General features: G+C 45.5%; 1 protein-coding gene across 1 annotated transcript in view; it reads right to left on the reverse strand.

Annotated features, from left to right (window-relative positions):
• CACNA2D3 (calcium channel, voltage-dependent, alpha 2/delta subunit 3) overlaps nucleotides 1–16,417 on the reverse strand; it is a 764,442-nt gene that overhangs the window by 356,311 nt on the left and 391,714 nt on the right. The window contains exon 9 of the mRNA XM_004676565.2: nucleotides 8,574–8,663. Coding sequence (XP_004676622.1) covers nucleotides 8,574–8,663 — 90 coding nt within the window. The remainder of the gene's footprint in view (nucleotides 1–8,573; nucleotides 8,664–16,417) is intronic.

Consider the following 16,417-nt stretch of genomic DNA (forward strand, 5'->3'; position numbering starts at 1 on the left):
ATCTTGGGGTCAGAAAGCTTCTGAAAAATGAGAGCTTGGTCTGCACCCACCAAAGCCAGACCCACACAAGAATTGTGTGAATTGCCGTATTTTCCCTGATACTAGGACCAAGTAGGAGACAGAAGAGGCTCAAGAACACACACGGGTGTTCTGGAACACTGAGGGATTCCAGGACATGCAGCCCTTCTTAACTTCAAGTACGGACAGCACTTCAGAACAAACTGGAGTTGGCACAACTTTTTAGGAACACATTAAAAGAGCAGCAGGCCACACCTCTATCAAAACCTAAATGAGTCTTAATTTAAAAGGTCTGATGGGTACAGGTTGTACTATAAAATAAGAGCCACGGACATGTGGAACATAGTCAGGGACGTGCCAATTAGGATTAGCAACCCCAAAACACCCTTTTAAAGGGCTGTTTTAACTATATATTATAAGCAAGTAACATTATACATTAGTTTACATATGTTAGCAAGTTTACCATATTGAAGTTCTAAGGTTGTGACCTGCTGGCATGCAAAACCAAAATTTCATAAACTTCTAGTTTTACATGGCATTTTATAAGTTCCCAGCCTCTGTGAGTGGGTGACCAGAGGGGTTTCCAGAGCTTCCAGGCCTTCCCTTGAATTAGAGGGAAGAATTGTCTGGATGAGTGCTATTAATGTTATAATTGAACTCAATATCATGTCCAACAACCCTGCAGTTACATGATAATAGCAAGGAATGAAAGATACACAAAAAGTCTTTCTACCTCAGTATTGAAAACACCCTTCCTTACAATCTACAAAGTTAACTCATTTATCCAAAACTAAGTTCCCAGGCAATGAGGGGTATAAAGCAAACAACAAAAACAAATTCCTTCCTCATGTAGTTTATACTCTACTTGGGGAGGCATATAAAAATAAATATGTAGGGTCCTCCCTGGTGGCGCAACAAGTTAAAGTGCAGCACTGAGAAGCTAGTCACAGCCACTTCAGTGAGAGTTCGATTCCTGCGAGGAAAGTGACTCACATGGCACAGAAGACAGCTCCTGTCTTGCCTGCTGCTCCCCTCAGCAGTGTACTTTGTCAATCTGCCTGTTCTGCTCCCCACTCTATCTCTGGTAAATTGTCTCACCACCCTTGCACTTCTGGCCTGTACCCCAGTTCTGTATGTATAAATAAATGTTTAAAAATAAATATATAAATAATGGTGTATGTTTAATGTTGTTGATGCTGAGAGGTTGAAGAAAGCAGAAAGGAAGGATAGAAATGGGGAGGGGGCAAGTTTTGGAAACAGTATTCAGCAAAGACCTCAGTGACAAGGTGACATGTAAGAAGTGAATTTCTGGGCAATGATACTCCAGGGAGAGCAAAAACAGTGTGCAAAATGGAGTGTGCTGGGAATTTTCCAACAGCTGATGATAGCACTCGGGAAAGATAGAGGCTGTTCTTAGATTTGTTGCTGGCTTCTAGTGAACAGATAACTAAGCATTCAAGGTGAAGTTTAACACTCTGATGTGTAGTTTCAAGTTGCAGTAACTTGAAAGAAGATTTCAGTTGGAAGGAAAGAGGGAAGGAGGAAGGGGAGGAGGTAGGGAAGAAGAAAAGGAGAACTGATGGATGGATGTATGGTTGGGCAGCTGGCTGGCTGGCTGGTTGGATGCATACATGCATGCATGGATGCATGGAAGTATGGATGGATGCATGGATAGATGATAGATCGACAGCAGACAGAAGTACAAATGGTTGGATTTGCAGATGGATGATGAACAATGAGTGAACTGCCTTGATCATATTGAGAGAGAAACAGCAACTCAAAAACATGTATTGTGTATGACATTATAGTGGAATAAAGTCAGTCCCATCCCAGCACCACAAGCTGTGTGCCTGGCACAGTAATCCTTCTCGAATATCCATTTCTTCACTTACAAGATGGAGAGAACATCCTCACAAGAATATGATAATGTCCTAAATGTACTTTGTATGTTAGGCTACAAGTAGGAACTTGATCTTTATTAGCTTCTGAAGTCATATACAACCATTATCCTCAAGTGGGGAAACTGAGAGATGAGCTCATTTGCCCAAGACACACAGCTGCTGCCACCCCCTGGATTTGAACCCAGACTATCTAGCTCTGGCACTTACTCCTTGACTCAGCACATTCTACTGCTCAGCGATGAGATGAAAGTTCTTGAGCAGGTCACCACCCTGAGAGTGAGTGACGCTCCTTACAATTTCCATCCTAGACATTTGCCTGACTTTAATCTGGAACTGATGGCCACCCTGCAACTCATGTACAGGTGCCCTTGAACTAATGAACATGCAAAACCCATGAGGCACCTTTGAGAATGAAAGCCATCACACCACAAAACTTTCCACAAACTAAACGTCTGCAGTCTTTTAAAATTTACTTTTAAAGAAAAACTAAAGAGAAAAGCAAAACAAAGTACAAGCACCCTCCTGCTGCCTCTGACAAGACAGACAGCATGCAAGTGAATATAACCCCAGCGATGCAGCGATGGCTCTGGGGATGGAGGTGGAGGGGGCCTCTGGCCTCTCTGGCCAAAGAACTCTGTTCTTTTGTTTTTTATTGATATAACTTACCAGTGCAGAAATTCTAGGAAGAAAAAACTGCAAATAACTTTATTGCTTATTCCAGGTACTTCCCTCTATCTCTGCCAATTTTTAAAGAGGAATATTGAGATTTGTAGTTATTCTTAACCTAGTCTCTTTCCTCTCTTCCACCAGTAATCTGCACCTTCAGACAGACATCATAACCTCAATTAATATCTTTACTTCGACCTTTCTGCTCTGAGACACTAGTAAGATTCCGTGATCGGGGCCCTCCCTCATGGCGCAGTGGGTTAAAGCACAGCATTAAAAAGCTAAAGCTACCTGAGCATGAGTTCGATCCCTGCCCACCCTGGAGGTGATCCACATGGCGTGGCAGCCCTCTCCTGACCCGCCCGCTGCTCCCCTCAGCAGTGTACTTCGTCAATCTGCCTGTTCTGCTCCCTGCTCTGTCTCTGGTGAAGCCTTTCACTGCCCTTGCATCTCTGGCCTGTCCCCCAGTTCTGTATGCACACACACACAACACACACACACAAAATCCCATGATCATAGTGTATTTCCTTCCTTACTGCAGTAAGATAAAACAGACTTGTAGCCTTGTCTTAGCAACAGGCTGTTCTGGAGATATTTGGGGAGGCTGTATCCAACACAGTCTTCACATCACTGACTAAATGCAGCAGCAGGCTATGAATAAAGGAGAGTTGGGTTTCAGGTCACAGAGACTGCAGGAGAGCAGCAAACTAGGACACCATCGGGTGCTTGTTCGTGTATCCACTTGAAAATATCCTGGAAAACTCTCTAAGCAAGAGGCAGAGAAGCGGGAAATGAAAATATCCGAATGCCGTAGGTTGGAAAAGGGGGCTACTGGAGCTGCTTATTGGAAAACATCATTTTCCTCTCTGCCTGTGTCACAGTATTCTCTACAGCAGTCTGCAGTTGGAGAATTTTGGAGAATGCAATTAAATTCAAATGCTTTGATGAGTAATATCGCTTCTCTTCATATTTGTCTAGAACTTTTTTTATTGAATAGCGACAGTGATGAAAGTGTTTTCCATAATAATAACAATGACAAGAGCCTGATGATGAACTACAATTAGCTCAGTGATTCATCAGTTAGCAGTGAAAATTTCAATGCATCCTGACATTTAGAGCATTTGGTTGTGATTAACAGTCTTTGAAATGTCACCGAATTTTATTTAATTGGCTGAGAAAAATTTTTAAAAGGTAATCACTGCAAAGATCACATTCATCGCCAAAAAAGATAATTGCAGTTGTCACATGACAAGGTAGATGTTAACTACTGTAGCAAACTGGCTCTGTGTTCTTAGGAAACCTAATGAATACAGCAGAGATCAATAGCTGGAAGGGTCTTGGAAGTTTATTTGAATGTTCCTTTCAAAGTCGTTCTTACAACAACTGCAAGGCTTTAAGTCATCTGAGCAAATGCTGAAACTGAAATTCAGGTAATTGCAAAACAGAATTAACTCCATTTAGTTATAGTAACCTCTGAACCAGTCTCTGTTCCAGCCACATCACAATTTCAATTGTGTGTGTGAGAAAGAGAGACAGAGAGAGAGAGAATGTTTTATGCTACAGAAGTGGCTTTTTATTTCATATTGCCTTGCAAAGGCAGGCATAATACACAGGAAGAGAATTATATCACTTAAAGGTCATACTGATGAAGTGGAAAATAGCTAGAACCTCATTTTCATGGGAGATTAACCATCTCTGTGTTTTTCAAAGTACTTGACTATGTAAAAGCCCAATGGTAAGAGATGGGCTGGAAATGTTTCTCTCTATGGGATAAATGTGCACTCAAAAGAATATGGCGCCAACTGTCAATCAATCTCAAGCAGGGACATTTGTAACATTTATTGTCCCTTCCCTTTTATGCTTTCCAGATTTATATTATAGCCATCAGATTTTTTTTTAAGATTTCATTTAGTTATGCATACAGAATTAGGGTACAGGCCAGAGGTGCAGGGGAGGTAAGAGGATTCACCAGAAACAGAGTGGGGAGCAGAACAGGCAGAATGACCAAGTGTACAGCTGAGAGGAGCAGTGGGTGAGATAGGAGAGGTCTGCCATGCCATGTGGATCACCTCTGGGGCGGGGAATGAACTCACACTGAAGTGACTTAGCTTCACAGTACAGCTCTCCAACCAGCTGCACCACCAGGGAAGGCTGGCCATCAGATTTGCTGATTGGCTGAGCCCCAGAAGGTTTTTACCATGAAGGCAAAGCAGGGAGTTGTGTGGGAAGTTTCTATGGTTCAGAGACACCTCTCACCAGGACTCAAGGGAAAAAAGCATCACCCATTTGTCAGTGGTTTTGCTGGACCTTTGAGGTTTCATGGATATAAATGTATGATCTTAGAGTGTTCAAAGATCACATGTCTGAAGGTGTGCTCAGCGAACTCCACATCTCTAAGACCCCAATGCTGAGTTGACATGACATGGGCCTCAGGATCCATTAGCATGAGTAGTGGCGGGAGCACATTCTGAAGAGCCTGTTCACGGCACTGCTTGTCGAGGGCTCGTACAGGACAGAGGTTGTGAGGCTCCCAAAGGAGGTCAGTATCTCCTCAGCCTGACACATCACCCATGCTGGAGCATCTTGGGTGACCAGCACCAACTGGAGTGTGGTGGAAAACACAGCCATTCCGAGAACACACTGAGAAGTTGGAAGGGAGGGCAGAGAAGGTAGCAGGATAGAGCAAAGGGAGCAGAGGGTGAAGAGAAACATTCCTGAGGACTTGGGCAGGGAGTCTCACTAAAACATCAATAGTGGGAGCCACTTCTAGATTCCAAGGTGGCCCGGCAAGACGAGGCTGCCCAAGGTCTCCTGGTCTGGAGGGGCACCTCCTGCCTAGCTGCTTTGTCATGCTGAGCTGTCACTCCACCAGGAAGTATGACGTGCAGCCTCCCATGACCCCCTAAGAAGCCTAAAGCTCCGCTATTGCTTTTAAACTTAACAACTCTAGACAGGGGCATGCATTTTCGTTTTGCTGTGAGCCTTGCAGATTATGTGGCCAGTGCTGAGTCTATTCCTGTCTCAGCCCAGCCTCCCTGACTGTGAAGCCACCAGTATAACCATACAGTGAGCACCTCCTCATTCTCTTGCCTTCACCACCTTAGCCAGACAGGGAACAAAAGTTCATGCAGTAGCCTCCAACCACTAGGTTTTTGAAATAAAAGTGAGCAAATGTTCATGTTGTGAGGACTTCTCTTAAGATCACCACCTAGAAAGAACACGCTGAGAGACAGAGTTCAGCACCTCCTCCTGAGAAGGTACCTCTTGGGGTCCCCACGAGAATTCCAAGAGGTAGTTTAGCCCTTTGCCTGAGAAGGTCAAATAAAATAATTTCTAAAGTATTAGTAAGTTGTTAGCATGAAATGAGTCTGACATGAATGTGAATGATGTAACAGATCACCTGGGAGAGGAAATGGCCTCGGGCTTATGCCACCTTTCCCGTTACTCTTCTCTCCTTTGCAGTCACAACATAGTCACCACTCAGGCAAAGTCTGAAACCTAAAGGACCTTCTGTGCACTGAGAGTCTGCCTGAGCTTGGGAGGCCAGTGTGTCTGAGCAGAAAGGCGCAAGTCTGAATCAGGTGTGAGCACCACATAAGCCTGGAATGAAGCAGGGTGAATGCTCACCCTCTAAGCCCTCCTGCTCACTGCAAACTCACAACGGCTGAAGACTCAGTGAAGTGAGGCCCTCAGAGCCTCTAGCTGGTGCCCCAGTTCCATTCGAAGCCTCTCCTACAAACCATAGTCCATGGACTCCCCAACAGCTTTGTCACAGTCTACTCAAGGGAGAAAAAAGATAAAAGGGAGAAGTCAAGGTACTTGCAGCTATTTCTCCCTCTCTCCCCATGCAGGGGCCATTTCATAGGCAAAGGCTGTGCCTCTGCCATAGCGTTAGCGTCCATGGTTCCAGCTCTTGTGGGGCAGCCCGCTCCACCATTCTATTCCCTCTGGTGGCCACTGGGAGGAGGCCCGATAGGCCTCTCTTCCTCTTGTCAAGACTCCTGCCCTAGAGAGGAGCTACATCCCCTGGTGCAAATAGCAGTCTGTCGACTGTTCATTCCCTGTTTGGTGTGTCAGCTCCTCTATCCCCTTGCAACTAATTAAACTCCTGCTGTGTAAAATGCCTAGAGTGGTTTCTATTTTTCTGCTTCTTAACATGTTAACTGCTACTTCCCTGGTCCAAGTCATCATTATCTCCACCTTCTCTCCCCACCACCAAATAATTTAATGGCCTCCCTGCTATTGTCCCGGTGATTCAGCAGTTGCCTCTAACACAGTAGTTCACAAACCGCTGACCAAACTCAAGTGGAGTCATGACATTCTCTACTGAGACACTTCAGTGGCTTTTGCTCCAACACAAAGTGAAGCCCAAAGCCTCACTGAATCTGGACAGGTGCAAGTAATCTGACTTCTCTGGACTTGGCCTTGTCACGTGGCCTTCTGGCTATATAGGCTAAACATCCCTGCCCAGGGGCTTCTGTGCATGCTGTTCTCTTGCTGGAAGCTCCTTCCTGAAGACATCCATGTGGCTGTTCCCTCTCTTCCTTCAGGTCTCTACTCCAACATCACCTCATTAGAGCTGTTTTCCCTGACCACTCTGCAGAAAGCCTTCCTCCTTCCAGCAATCCTCCTTCCTCACAGGCCATATGATCTCTAATACAAATCATCAACTTTGACATTTTAGTGCAAAAGCAACCACAGACAAAATGCAATCAAGGTGGGCATGACTGCATTCTGATGGCACACTTACAAAACTGGGAGGCTGACTCTGGCTCATCCCCGTGGTTTGATGATCTCTGTACTATAACATAAGGTCCAAGGAGGCAGACATTCTGTCTTTGAAGCTCACTGTTGTATTTTCAGTGACTTATATTAAAAAGCAGCTAAATGAATGATACAGAACCTGATTTAAGAAAGATAGCCATTATTTTTCCTACACCTCCCCCACTCACCCAGATTAAGGAGAATGCATAGGGACCACCTGGATGTTATTCTAGCTGGGCAAAACTGGACACAAGGACCAGCTGCATGCCCAGGATTTCCCAAGGTATTGCACAACTTTGTTTATTACAGCACTATTTACAACAGCCAAGGTACACAAGCAACCCAAATGTCCAAAAATAGATGTCTGGACCAAGAAGATGCGGCATATATACACAATGCAATACTACTCAGTGATCAAAAAGATAAACTCATGTCATTCGTGGCAACGCTGACATAGTTTGAAGGGATTAAGCCAAAAGGAGAAAGATAAATATAGGATGGTATCATTTGTATGTATAACATAGAGAAACCAGACAAAAGGTCATACAAATACAAACTATAAAAACCAATCCTTGAAAACTGACCACAGATCTAAGGCACCAAAGAGGAAGAGAGAGAAAAGAACATAGTAGATTCAGGTGAAGGATTATGGTGCTTTGCTGGTGGGAGAGCTGCAATGACCACACCTAAGGGGAGAAATCCTACATTGTCAAAGTGTTAACAAAGATGAAAAACAATGGTACTTCCTTCATAAAAATTAAAATCTTAAAAAAGTATGAGTCATACCAGCCAGGGTTGCTTCCTACAGCGTTTATTGTGGCCTCAAACATGCTGCACAGACTGGATAAAGTGGGAGCATGAGGACAGCACTAACTGAGCATGCTCACAGAAAAGCCCTTTCAACTGGACTTCTGCCCAGGCAGAGTCTGTGAGGCTCACAATGGGAATGAGACTACTCTGAGGGGAAACAGAAAGCCTCACAGGGTAGAAAGAACCTGACTTAAGAGACCTTGGTGGCCGTCTGGCAGACTGTGCATCAATCCGACCTGTCTGACCTTGCTGGCCAGGATGGGTCTGGCTCCCCAGTGGACTGGCGGGGCCAGGTTCACCTCCTCTCGCCTGCATGTAAGTCCAGCAAGTGAGCAAGGACGACGGTCCACAACTAAAAACAACAACCCCATCTACTCTGCCGAAGACAGAAAGGCAAATCAAAGGGAAGCTTACATCGCTGAGAATGTTGAAGGCCTCATTAAGAGCAATATCCAGCATTCCAATTCCTTTGGCAAAAAGTTTGTCCAGATGCTCCCTGAAGTGCTGAAACAACAAAGCAGAAAATCCATTAGTGTCCATCCTGTTATGTGAAATGCCAGCCTTGAGTGAACAAGCATAAGTAAGGCGAGGCCAGTGATTCTCCTTCCCAATTCGAAACAAGAACTTATTCAATGTAAAAACTTTCTATATGCTTTTCCAGGCTTTGATTACATTGTAGGGAAGAAAAAAGCTCTGAAACTGGGGTGAAAAGTACTTAATTAAGCTAAAATTCCTGCTCTACTTTCCCATTTCATGTTCTGTAATTCTCCCTTGCCCACCCCCGGTACCCCCCTTTCAGGACTCTGCATGCTCCCCTCCCCTGGACCCACTCCCCCTCCCTTGGTTTCTCTGCTTGTGTTCTCCATCCTACTTTAGACCCTGTTTAGATATCACCCCCTTCTTACCCAGAAAACCTTCATACCACCTGCCTCTGAGATTGGCCCCACACTGTCACTCCAGCTCAGATCCACCTTGTTCTAGCACTCCTGGTGCCTGATTAAAATCTGTCCCCACTCAAGACTGACATTCCTAAGACAGGGCATCTGGCTGCCAACTCTCCCCACAGCTACCACATATCACACAGAAGGTGCTCTGTAGCTGTCTGCAGAGCGAGACTTGCTGGAGAGCCCGTCAAACCACCCAGCAAGGAAAAACTGTGTTTCTCCTTTCTTCCTGCCAACTGTCCAAGGCCCAGCAGGATGAAGAGCTATGGCAAGTCCTCCATTGAGCACTTGTCAACAGATCCAGGAGTTACATGCTACATGCATCTAAGGAAGAGACACCCCTGATTCCGCAGTCAGGAGGGAATCAGAGCTGGTCAATCCTCATTTACCAAGAACCCTCACCCTTGGGAACCTAACCTGAGAGTGAGTGGAGACCACTGACTTGGGCTCAGCAAATATCACCTTATGGGGACCCCCACGCATCCCATAGAGGGAAAATGATGCCATGGTCTCTGCATTGTGCACAGAGCCTGGGCTTTAACTGGTCCCAGGTTCCAGAGGCTGTAGCCAGACCTGCCTCGACAAGTTCGTTCTATTCTTCTGATGTCATTTCTGTCAACTGTATTCAATTGAGCTCGGTCACACAAGTTTACACAGTGCTTTTTTTTTTTTTTTAATAACAAAGCAACCCCATTTAATTTTCTTTTAATCCATGTGTAGAAAGACGCTTCAGGCAACAGTTGCTTTTATTGTTAGACACTTAGAGTAAAATGTAACAACATGTCATAGAATTCTCTTCAATTCACTTTTATAACAAGGTCAGTTGTGTTTTTGTTTCTCCCTTGTATAAATCTGGTCCACATATTAGCTGGAAAAAATATTTCCTCAGGTTAAGGATTTCCAAACGATATTGTACACGAAGGCCTCTCTCTTCAGGTCCTGCTCTTTCTTTTCTCCCTCTTACCTACCTCCCTTTTTTCCTACTCATAACCTGAACCAAATCATTTTCATCATCTTAGTCTTCCAGATTGTACTTTTTAAAGATTTATTTATGCACACAATAACTGGGGTACAGGCCAGAGGGTGCAGGGGCAGTGAGAGGATTTACCAGAGTGGGGAGCAGAAAGGCAGATCAACAAAGTACAATGCTGAGGGGAGCAGCGGATGGGTCAGGAGAGGTCTGCTGTGCCATGTGGGTCACCTACGGGGCCAGGGATTGAACTTGCACTGAATGGGCTGTGGCTAGTTCGCAGTGCTCTGTCCTCCTTACCTGTTGTGCCACCAGGAAGGGCCCCACACTCCTTTTTAACTGGCAACCTAATTCTCCTCCTGGTTCTTGCTTTCCACACCACCACCTCTGGTAATGTGGCTTCCCCTAAGCCCTGGTCTGTCTACTGTGAAAGTCATGAGCTACATGCAATTATTTACATTGAATTGAACTATCATCACCCTAAATTAAAAGGTCAGGCCCTCATCACACCAGCCATGTTCCAAGTGTTCAATAGCCTTACGTTGCCTAGTGGCTACTGCTTCAGACAAGGAAGATGAAAGAACACCCTCATCACTGCAGAAATTCCTGTTGGACGGGGCTGACTGGAGACACAGGGCTGCCCCAGTCCTCCCTCCTCACCAGTGGGGAGCAGAGGAAACCTTAGGCCTTCACCCAGTGGTTATGCATGAGTTTCTGCCTGTCTAACATGCATTTCTTTTCTGATTTTCTTTCTCCCTCAACATCCTATACATCATATGATTTGGGTGAGACTAGTATCTATCTTCCTCCCTCCTAGATCAAAGAGTAGAACCACTTATCATGCAGTACTATCCATGAATTCCATCTCCATCAACCACAGCCAGGCATGGCCACTCAATCCAATCCCTGGGCTTCAACTGAAATGTGAGGAAGAAGACTGCCTCTCTTCACTGCGATTACAGGGAGGAAACCTCGGCCTCAGCAACTAGCCACTGCAAAAGAAGAGCTTACTTGAATAAAGGTAACAGTCTAGCAGAACAGAGTCCACATGGAGGGGGCAAGACAAAATCAGCAGAGCATGAGCCACTAGACGCAGGTTTGCAGGTAAAGATGCTGGCTTTGTAGGTAAGTGAACCAATCATTCTGTTTCTTTGCTAGTCCCACGTAAGCTGGATTTGGGCTACTTTACTGAAAAGACCTTGTTGATCAAGACCTTCACAATGACTCGGGCTGCTGCGACATTACTGTCCCCACTGAAGCTCCCCCTGCTTTACAGTGTTCTTTCTCATCTCATGGATGCCCCCTCTGTCCTTTCTTAATCACCACCACTATATTATGTGGCTTTCACACATAGTTCCAGTGCCTGTTCCAGAGAGCAAGACAGTCCTGAACGTAATACCCATTGCTTTGACTTCCCCTGGCATGGAGAAATTTGTGATTTGCTGAAGATGAATCCTAGCCATATGCTGGGAGGGACCTGGCTGACTCTCTTGTATCTACCTCATCACTGTAGACTTCTCCTTTCTACTTCCAGTTGCATCTGCTGGAAAATCTAAAATCACATTATAATCATTGTATGTAAGCAATGGTATGTAGTAGACCTCATGGACTCTAGAGAAAAAAAGCAAAACACTGAACCAGGATTTGGATTTGGGAGACTGGGTTCCAGTCCTGGTTAAGCCATTTACCAGATATGAGTCTCTGAGGCAATTAGCTCTGGCTGTCAGGCATCAACTTTGACCCCTGTGAAATGTAGAGCAGATGGAGGAGGGAGAACCTTTATGCTACACACAGTCAGGAGCTGGGGCTCTGAAATTCCAGTTCCCCTCTGCCACTTACCCGCTCTCTGAGGTAGGCTCATACGCTTCTCTCATCTGTGCCTTTGTTTCCCTCAATGCAAAGGATATTGGGCAGACTTCCCTTGATATTATAGGAAAAAAATAAGTCCTCTGAAAGGATGACAGAAAACTGTCAGATTGTTTTAATTTTGTATTCACTAAAAAGTACTTTGAAAAAATCTTACAAAAATTTATACCACAATACCCCCTGTGCTGACTTCCTGGCTTGTAACTTTACAATCAAATACACCTTGAAATGACTTAGTTCACCCTTCAAGGGCTAGCTTTTATTAAGTGTAGAGAGACACATGGTTGATTTTACTGACACCAAGACCTGAGCATGTTCCAGCACAAGCTCCAGAGAGCAGAGGTTCAAGACTGCCCAAGTCAGGAAGACACTCCTCAACAGCTGTGTGCCAGAAGGTGGCCAGCTTCCATTATTTTTCTAAATTAAAATAAACAATTTATTGGAAATGGTGACAGTTTCATTTTATTATTAAGCTTCAATAAAGGAGGAGGAAGGTGGCTTTTTATCTTTGCTTCAAGCACTCATACAGCATATGCTGCTGCCCAGGAAAAGGCCTTGCTTCCAAAGCAATTAGTGCAGCTTAATGCCTGGGGAGCTGAGCACAGAGCGCACCATGGCTTCCTGTGCCTGGACGCCAGCAGGCACAGCGAGGCCACTTATCTCTGTGAAACAGTGACAACATCCAGGCCAGTAGAGGGTCCTGATGGAATAACTCTCCCTCCACTAGCATTTGATTTAGTTAAATCAATACTGATAACTCTCTCTGTGAAAATAGAAATCATGTTTCATGTTTTTTGTTTTTTTTTTTTTCCTGTCTATGTAATCATAATAAATGTTTGACTCTTTTAATTAAGAGCAGGGCTTTTAACATGAAAAGTGGTCACTGGGAAACAAAATGAGCCCCCAGCGAGACAAGGTCACTCGTTGTCAGAAACCTGACTTTCGTGCTCATCAGATGTGGGCAAGGCTCACGGCAGCAGCTTCACCATGGGAAGCCCTCACCCAAGTCCTCCTGGGGCTGCCAACACCAACCATGTGCCAGCTGCATGCCAGGCACCAAGTACTCTGCATCTTCTCCCTTACCTGGCCCTCCCAAAACCCTGAGAAGATAGGTTCTAGAGTGCCTGTTTTATGTACAGGTGAATGGAGACTCAGAATGGAAGGTTACCTGCTTCCATGTGGCAGAGAGAGACTGGGGAGGTGGTTTCAAGTAGGGGACTCCATATCCTAATCCCCATGAGTGGCCCCCTCTGGACACGCAGCCCTCAACACCTCCGAAGAACAGCATTCACAGGGGCACTCAGTCTGTGGGGTCACATACAAAACCACACTTCTATTCAAGGTTGGATTCCCAGGTGTGTGGTTTTCATACTTGTACAGGACCTTATGCTCTGAGGGCCCTGGGCTGGGTTGCATGCTTTGCTACCACTCTCTCCAAATTCTTCATAATTCTTCCTTTTAGATTTGTGATTTGTCAGTGACATCTATCAGAACAAGATCACTGGTATGTGTGAAGAAGACATGGGATGTTTATGTGCCCGCTGGTCCTGGCTGCCCTGTTCATGCCAGCATTGCAATGCCCCAGGAGCAGAGGATTCTGGTGGAAAGTAGACAGCAGACAGCTACTCCGCAGATGTTTCTCAAAGGTGCTGGAGTTTATTAGGTTGCTTTGCACCGTGGCTGACAGTTAACAAACTAAAACTAACAAACTAAGATGCTGACAGTCAGAATACCCTGTGGAGACTCTTCAAAGCAGCTCTATTAGTAACGGAAGAGCTTCCTCGCATGGGGGAAGCTCATGTTAGTTAGGTCATATTCATAGAAAATCCATGTCCCCATGACTGACTGACCCTGTCCATCCTATTCTGATGTCAAATAAGACTACACACATATCAGGGTTCCCATTGACTCCGAGCCCCTAGCCCAAACTGCATGAGCCTGTTGGCAGAAACTCAGAGGTTGTCTACACCTGTCTTCTCACCAGGCCACAAGATGGTTTATTGTAAATATAGGCTCTCCATTGTAATAGAATTCCTCTTGGCAACACTGCACCCCTACCCTTAATCCTGGGAACCTAGGATCCTGTTGAGTCTGGGAAATCCTCTGAATTTTATAGCATTTGGGGAGCACATACCTCAGGAAATTAGGGAAGTGTCCAGCTGATATATTTATGGAAAAACTTGTGACATAAGTGTTGTTTAAGCATGTGTGGAGAAGGTTCTCTATAGATTCAGAAGGATGGACAAGGGAGAATCCTGGAGCCCCGAGTGGCTTTTTCAGACTTTAATGCTCTTTTGACACCAGTTGTTGGACAAACTCAGAGGCTCTGGCAAAGCAGGGAGGCCAGCAGGCTGGCAGGCGAATCTGTCCCACGTTCTCTCTGGGCTCTCTCTGACACTGTCTGATGATTTTTCCTCTCTGTAGTCACTTGTCCTCTCATAGCTACTCTGCTAGTAGCCGCCTCTGGTCTCTGAGTGATGGTGACCTACAGCCTCCACCTCCAGGCTCACACGTACCCACTTGCACATGCCCACAACATACTCCAGTGTCCATAGTCAGACATGCACGCTCCAGGCCCACACTCCAAGCACCTTCTGCATTCAAGGCCCAGGTGATAGCCACGGATGCCAATGGTGTAAAAGCCTGACTAATTTACTAACCCTATACATTGAGACCTCCAAAACTAGTCTCTCATGTGTCACAGCCATTGTGTTCCAGTGGGGAAAGTAAACAGTGACACAATGTTTTCTCAAACATGGTAACTCAAAGGCCCAAGAAAGAGGCAGACCCAGATATTTGCAACTGGAGAATTAAAGACATGGACACAAGACACAAAAAGGTCTGAACCATCCCCACTTCTTAATGTGGTCTATAACGAATGGGAGTGTCAGAAGGTAGCTGCTGGTCAATGCTAGTGCCAAATTACAGACAAGCTAGATCTCCTGGATGTGAACAATGAATGCTCTTTCATACAGGTAGTCAGATCAACTACAACCTCATTTCATTTGGCGTGAGCACTAATTATCCCAGGTAAGATGATAGTGATGAGCACCAGGTGGGTGATTCTCTGCATACCCACAGGAACTTGTGCAGTGAAACAGGCACCTTCGCCAAAACCATGGGTGGCAAGGCGCGGCTGATGGGGAGCACCCAGTGTGATGTTGTTAGGCCCCGGAGGGAGCCAGCTCTGGGAACCTTCCAGAGTCTGGGGAAAGTCACAGACCTCATTCTGTACACTTGAACAAAAGCACCTGCTTTGTGCCTCAGCTCAGAGCAAGATGTACGTAAATGGCAGGCTCCCCTCATGTCTCTCTGACAATTCTGAAGGTCCAAGTTCATCCTTTATAAACTTTGAAAACCTCAATCTGACTCAAATCTGCTTCTTGGAGGAAGACTGATTTCATCAGCTGCAGTGTGCGAGAGCAGAAAGAAGTCACAGATTGAGTTAATTCCAAACATGGTACCAAGCTCTGTGGAAACTGCAACTCCAGTAAAGCAGAGACTTAAAGCCAGTCAGGGACTGTAATGTAGATGTAGCCCAGGCCCACGGGAGCCAGGGCTTGTCTTTGGCAAATGATCCCCACAAGTCAGACAGACAGTTATTTGCACCCCAAAAGCAAAGCTATAGCCCAGCATGAAAGGTGATGGGTGCAGAGGACACATATTTGGGATCTCTGTTGGGGGTAGTACACTGATTCCCGCAGCCCCATGCTGTCCTTCTTAGTAATGAAAACATTCATTTCTGGGACAGTGTGACAAACTCAGGGGACTCCAGGAGATAACTACATTAAAATATTTTTGAACAACCACGTTGAAAATTTATATAATTTTATAAAACTCATTCAATTAAAAAGTATGTTTCAGCCTCCCTGGTGGTGCAGAGGGTGAAAGCACAGCACTGAGAAGCTAAAGCCACTTCCGCATGAGTTCGATCCCTGCCTGCCCCGGAGGTGACCACATGGCGCGGCAGACCTCTCCCGACCCGCCCGCTGCTCCCCTCAGCAGTGTACTTCATCCGTCGGCTTGTTCTGCTCCCCACTCTGTCTCTGGTGAAGCCTCTCGCTGCCCCTGAGCCTCTGGCCTGTACCCCAGTTCTGTATGAACAAATAAATAAATCTTAAAAAAAAACAATTTAAAAAAAAAAGTATGTTTCAATGACCACTGTATTTTGGCAAATTCATTGCATAAGGATTTTTTTTTTTAAAGATTTATTTGTACATACAGAACTGGGGTACAGGCCAGAGGCTCAAGGGCAGTGAGAGGCTTCACCAGAGACAGAGTGGGGAGCAGAACAGGCAGATCGATGAAGTACACTGCTGAGGGGAGCAGTGGGTGGGTCAGGAGAGGTCTGCTGCGCCATGTGGTCACCACCGGGGCAGGCGGGAATCGAACTCATGCGGAAGTGGCTTTAGCTTCTCAGTGCAGTGCTTTAACCCGCTGTGCCACCAGGAGGGCCGCATATGGGGTTTTAAACTTAA

Source organism: Condylura cristata, unplaced genomic scaffold (genome assembly GCF_000260355.1).
Source record: "Condylura cristata isolate star-nosed mole 26May11 unplaced genomic scaffold, ConCri1.0 scaffold00004, whole genome shotgun sequence".
Taxonomy (NCBI): Eukaryota; Metazoa; Chordata; class Mammalia; order Eulipotyphla; family Talpidae; genus Condylura; species Condylura cristata.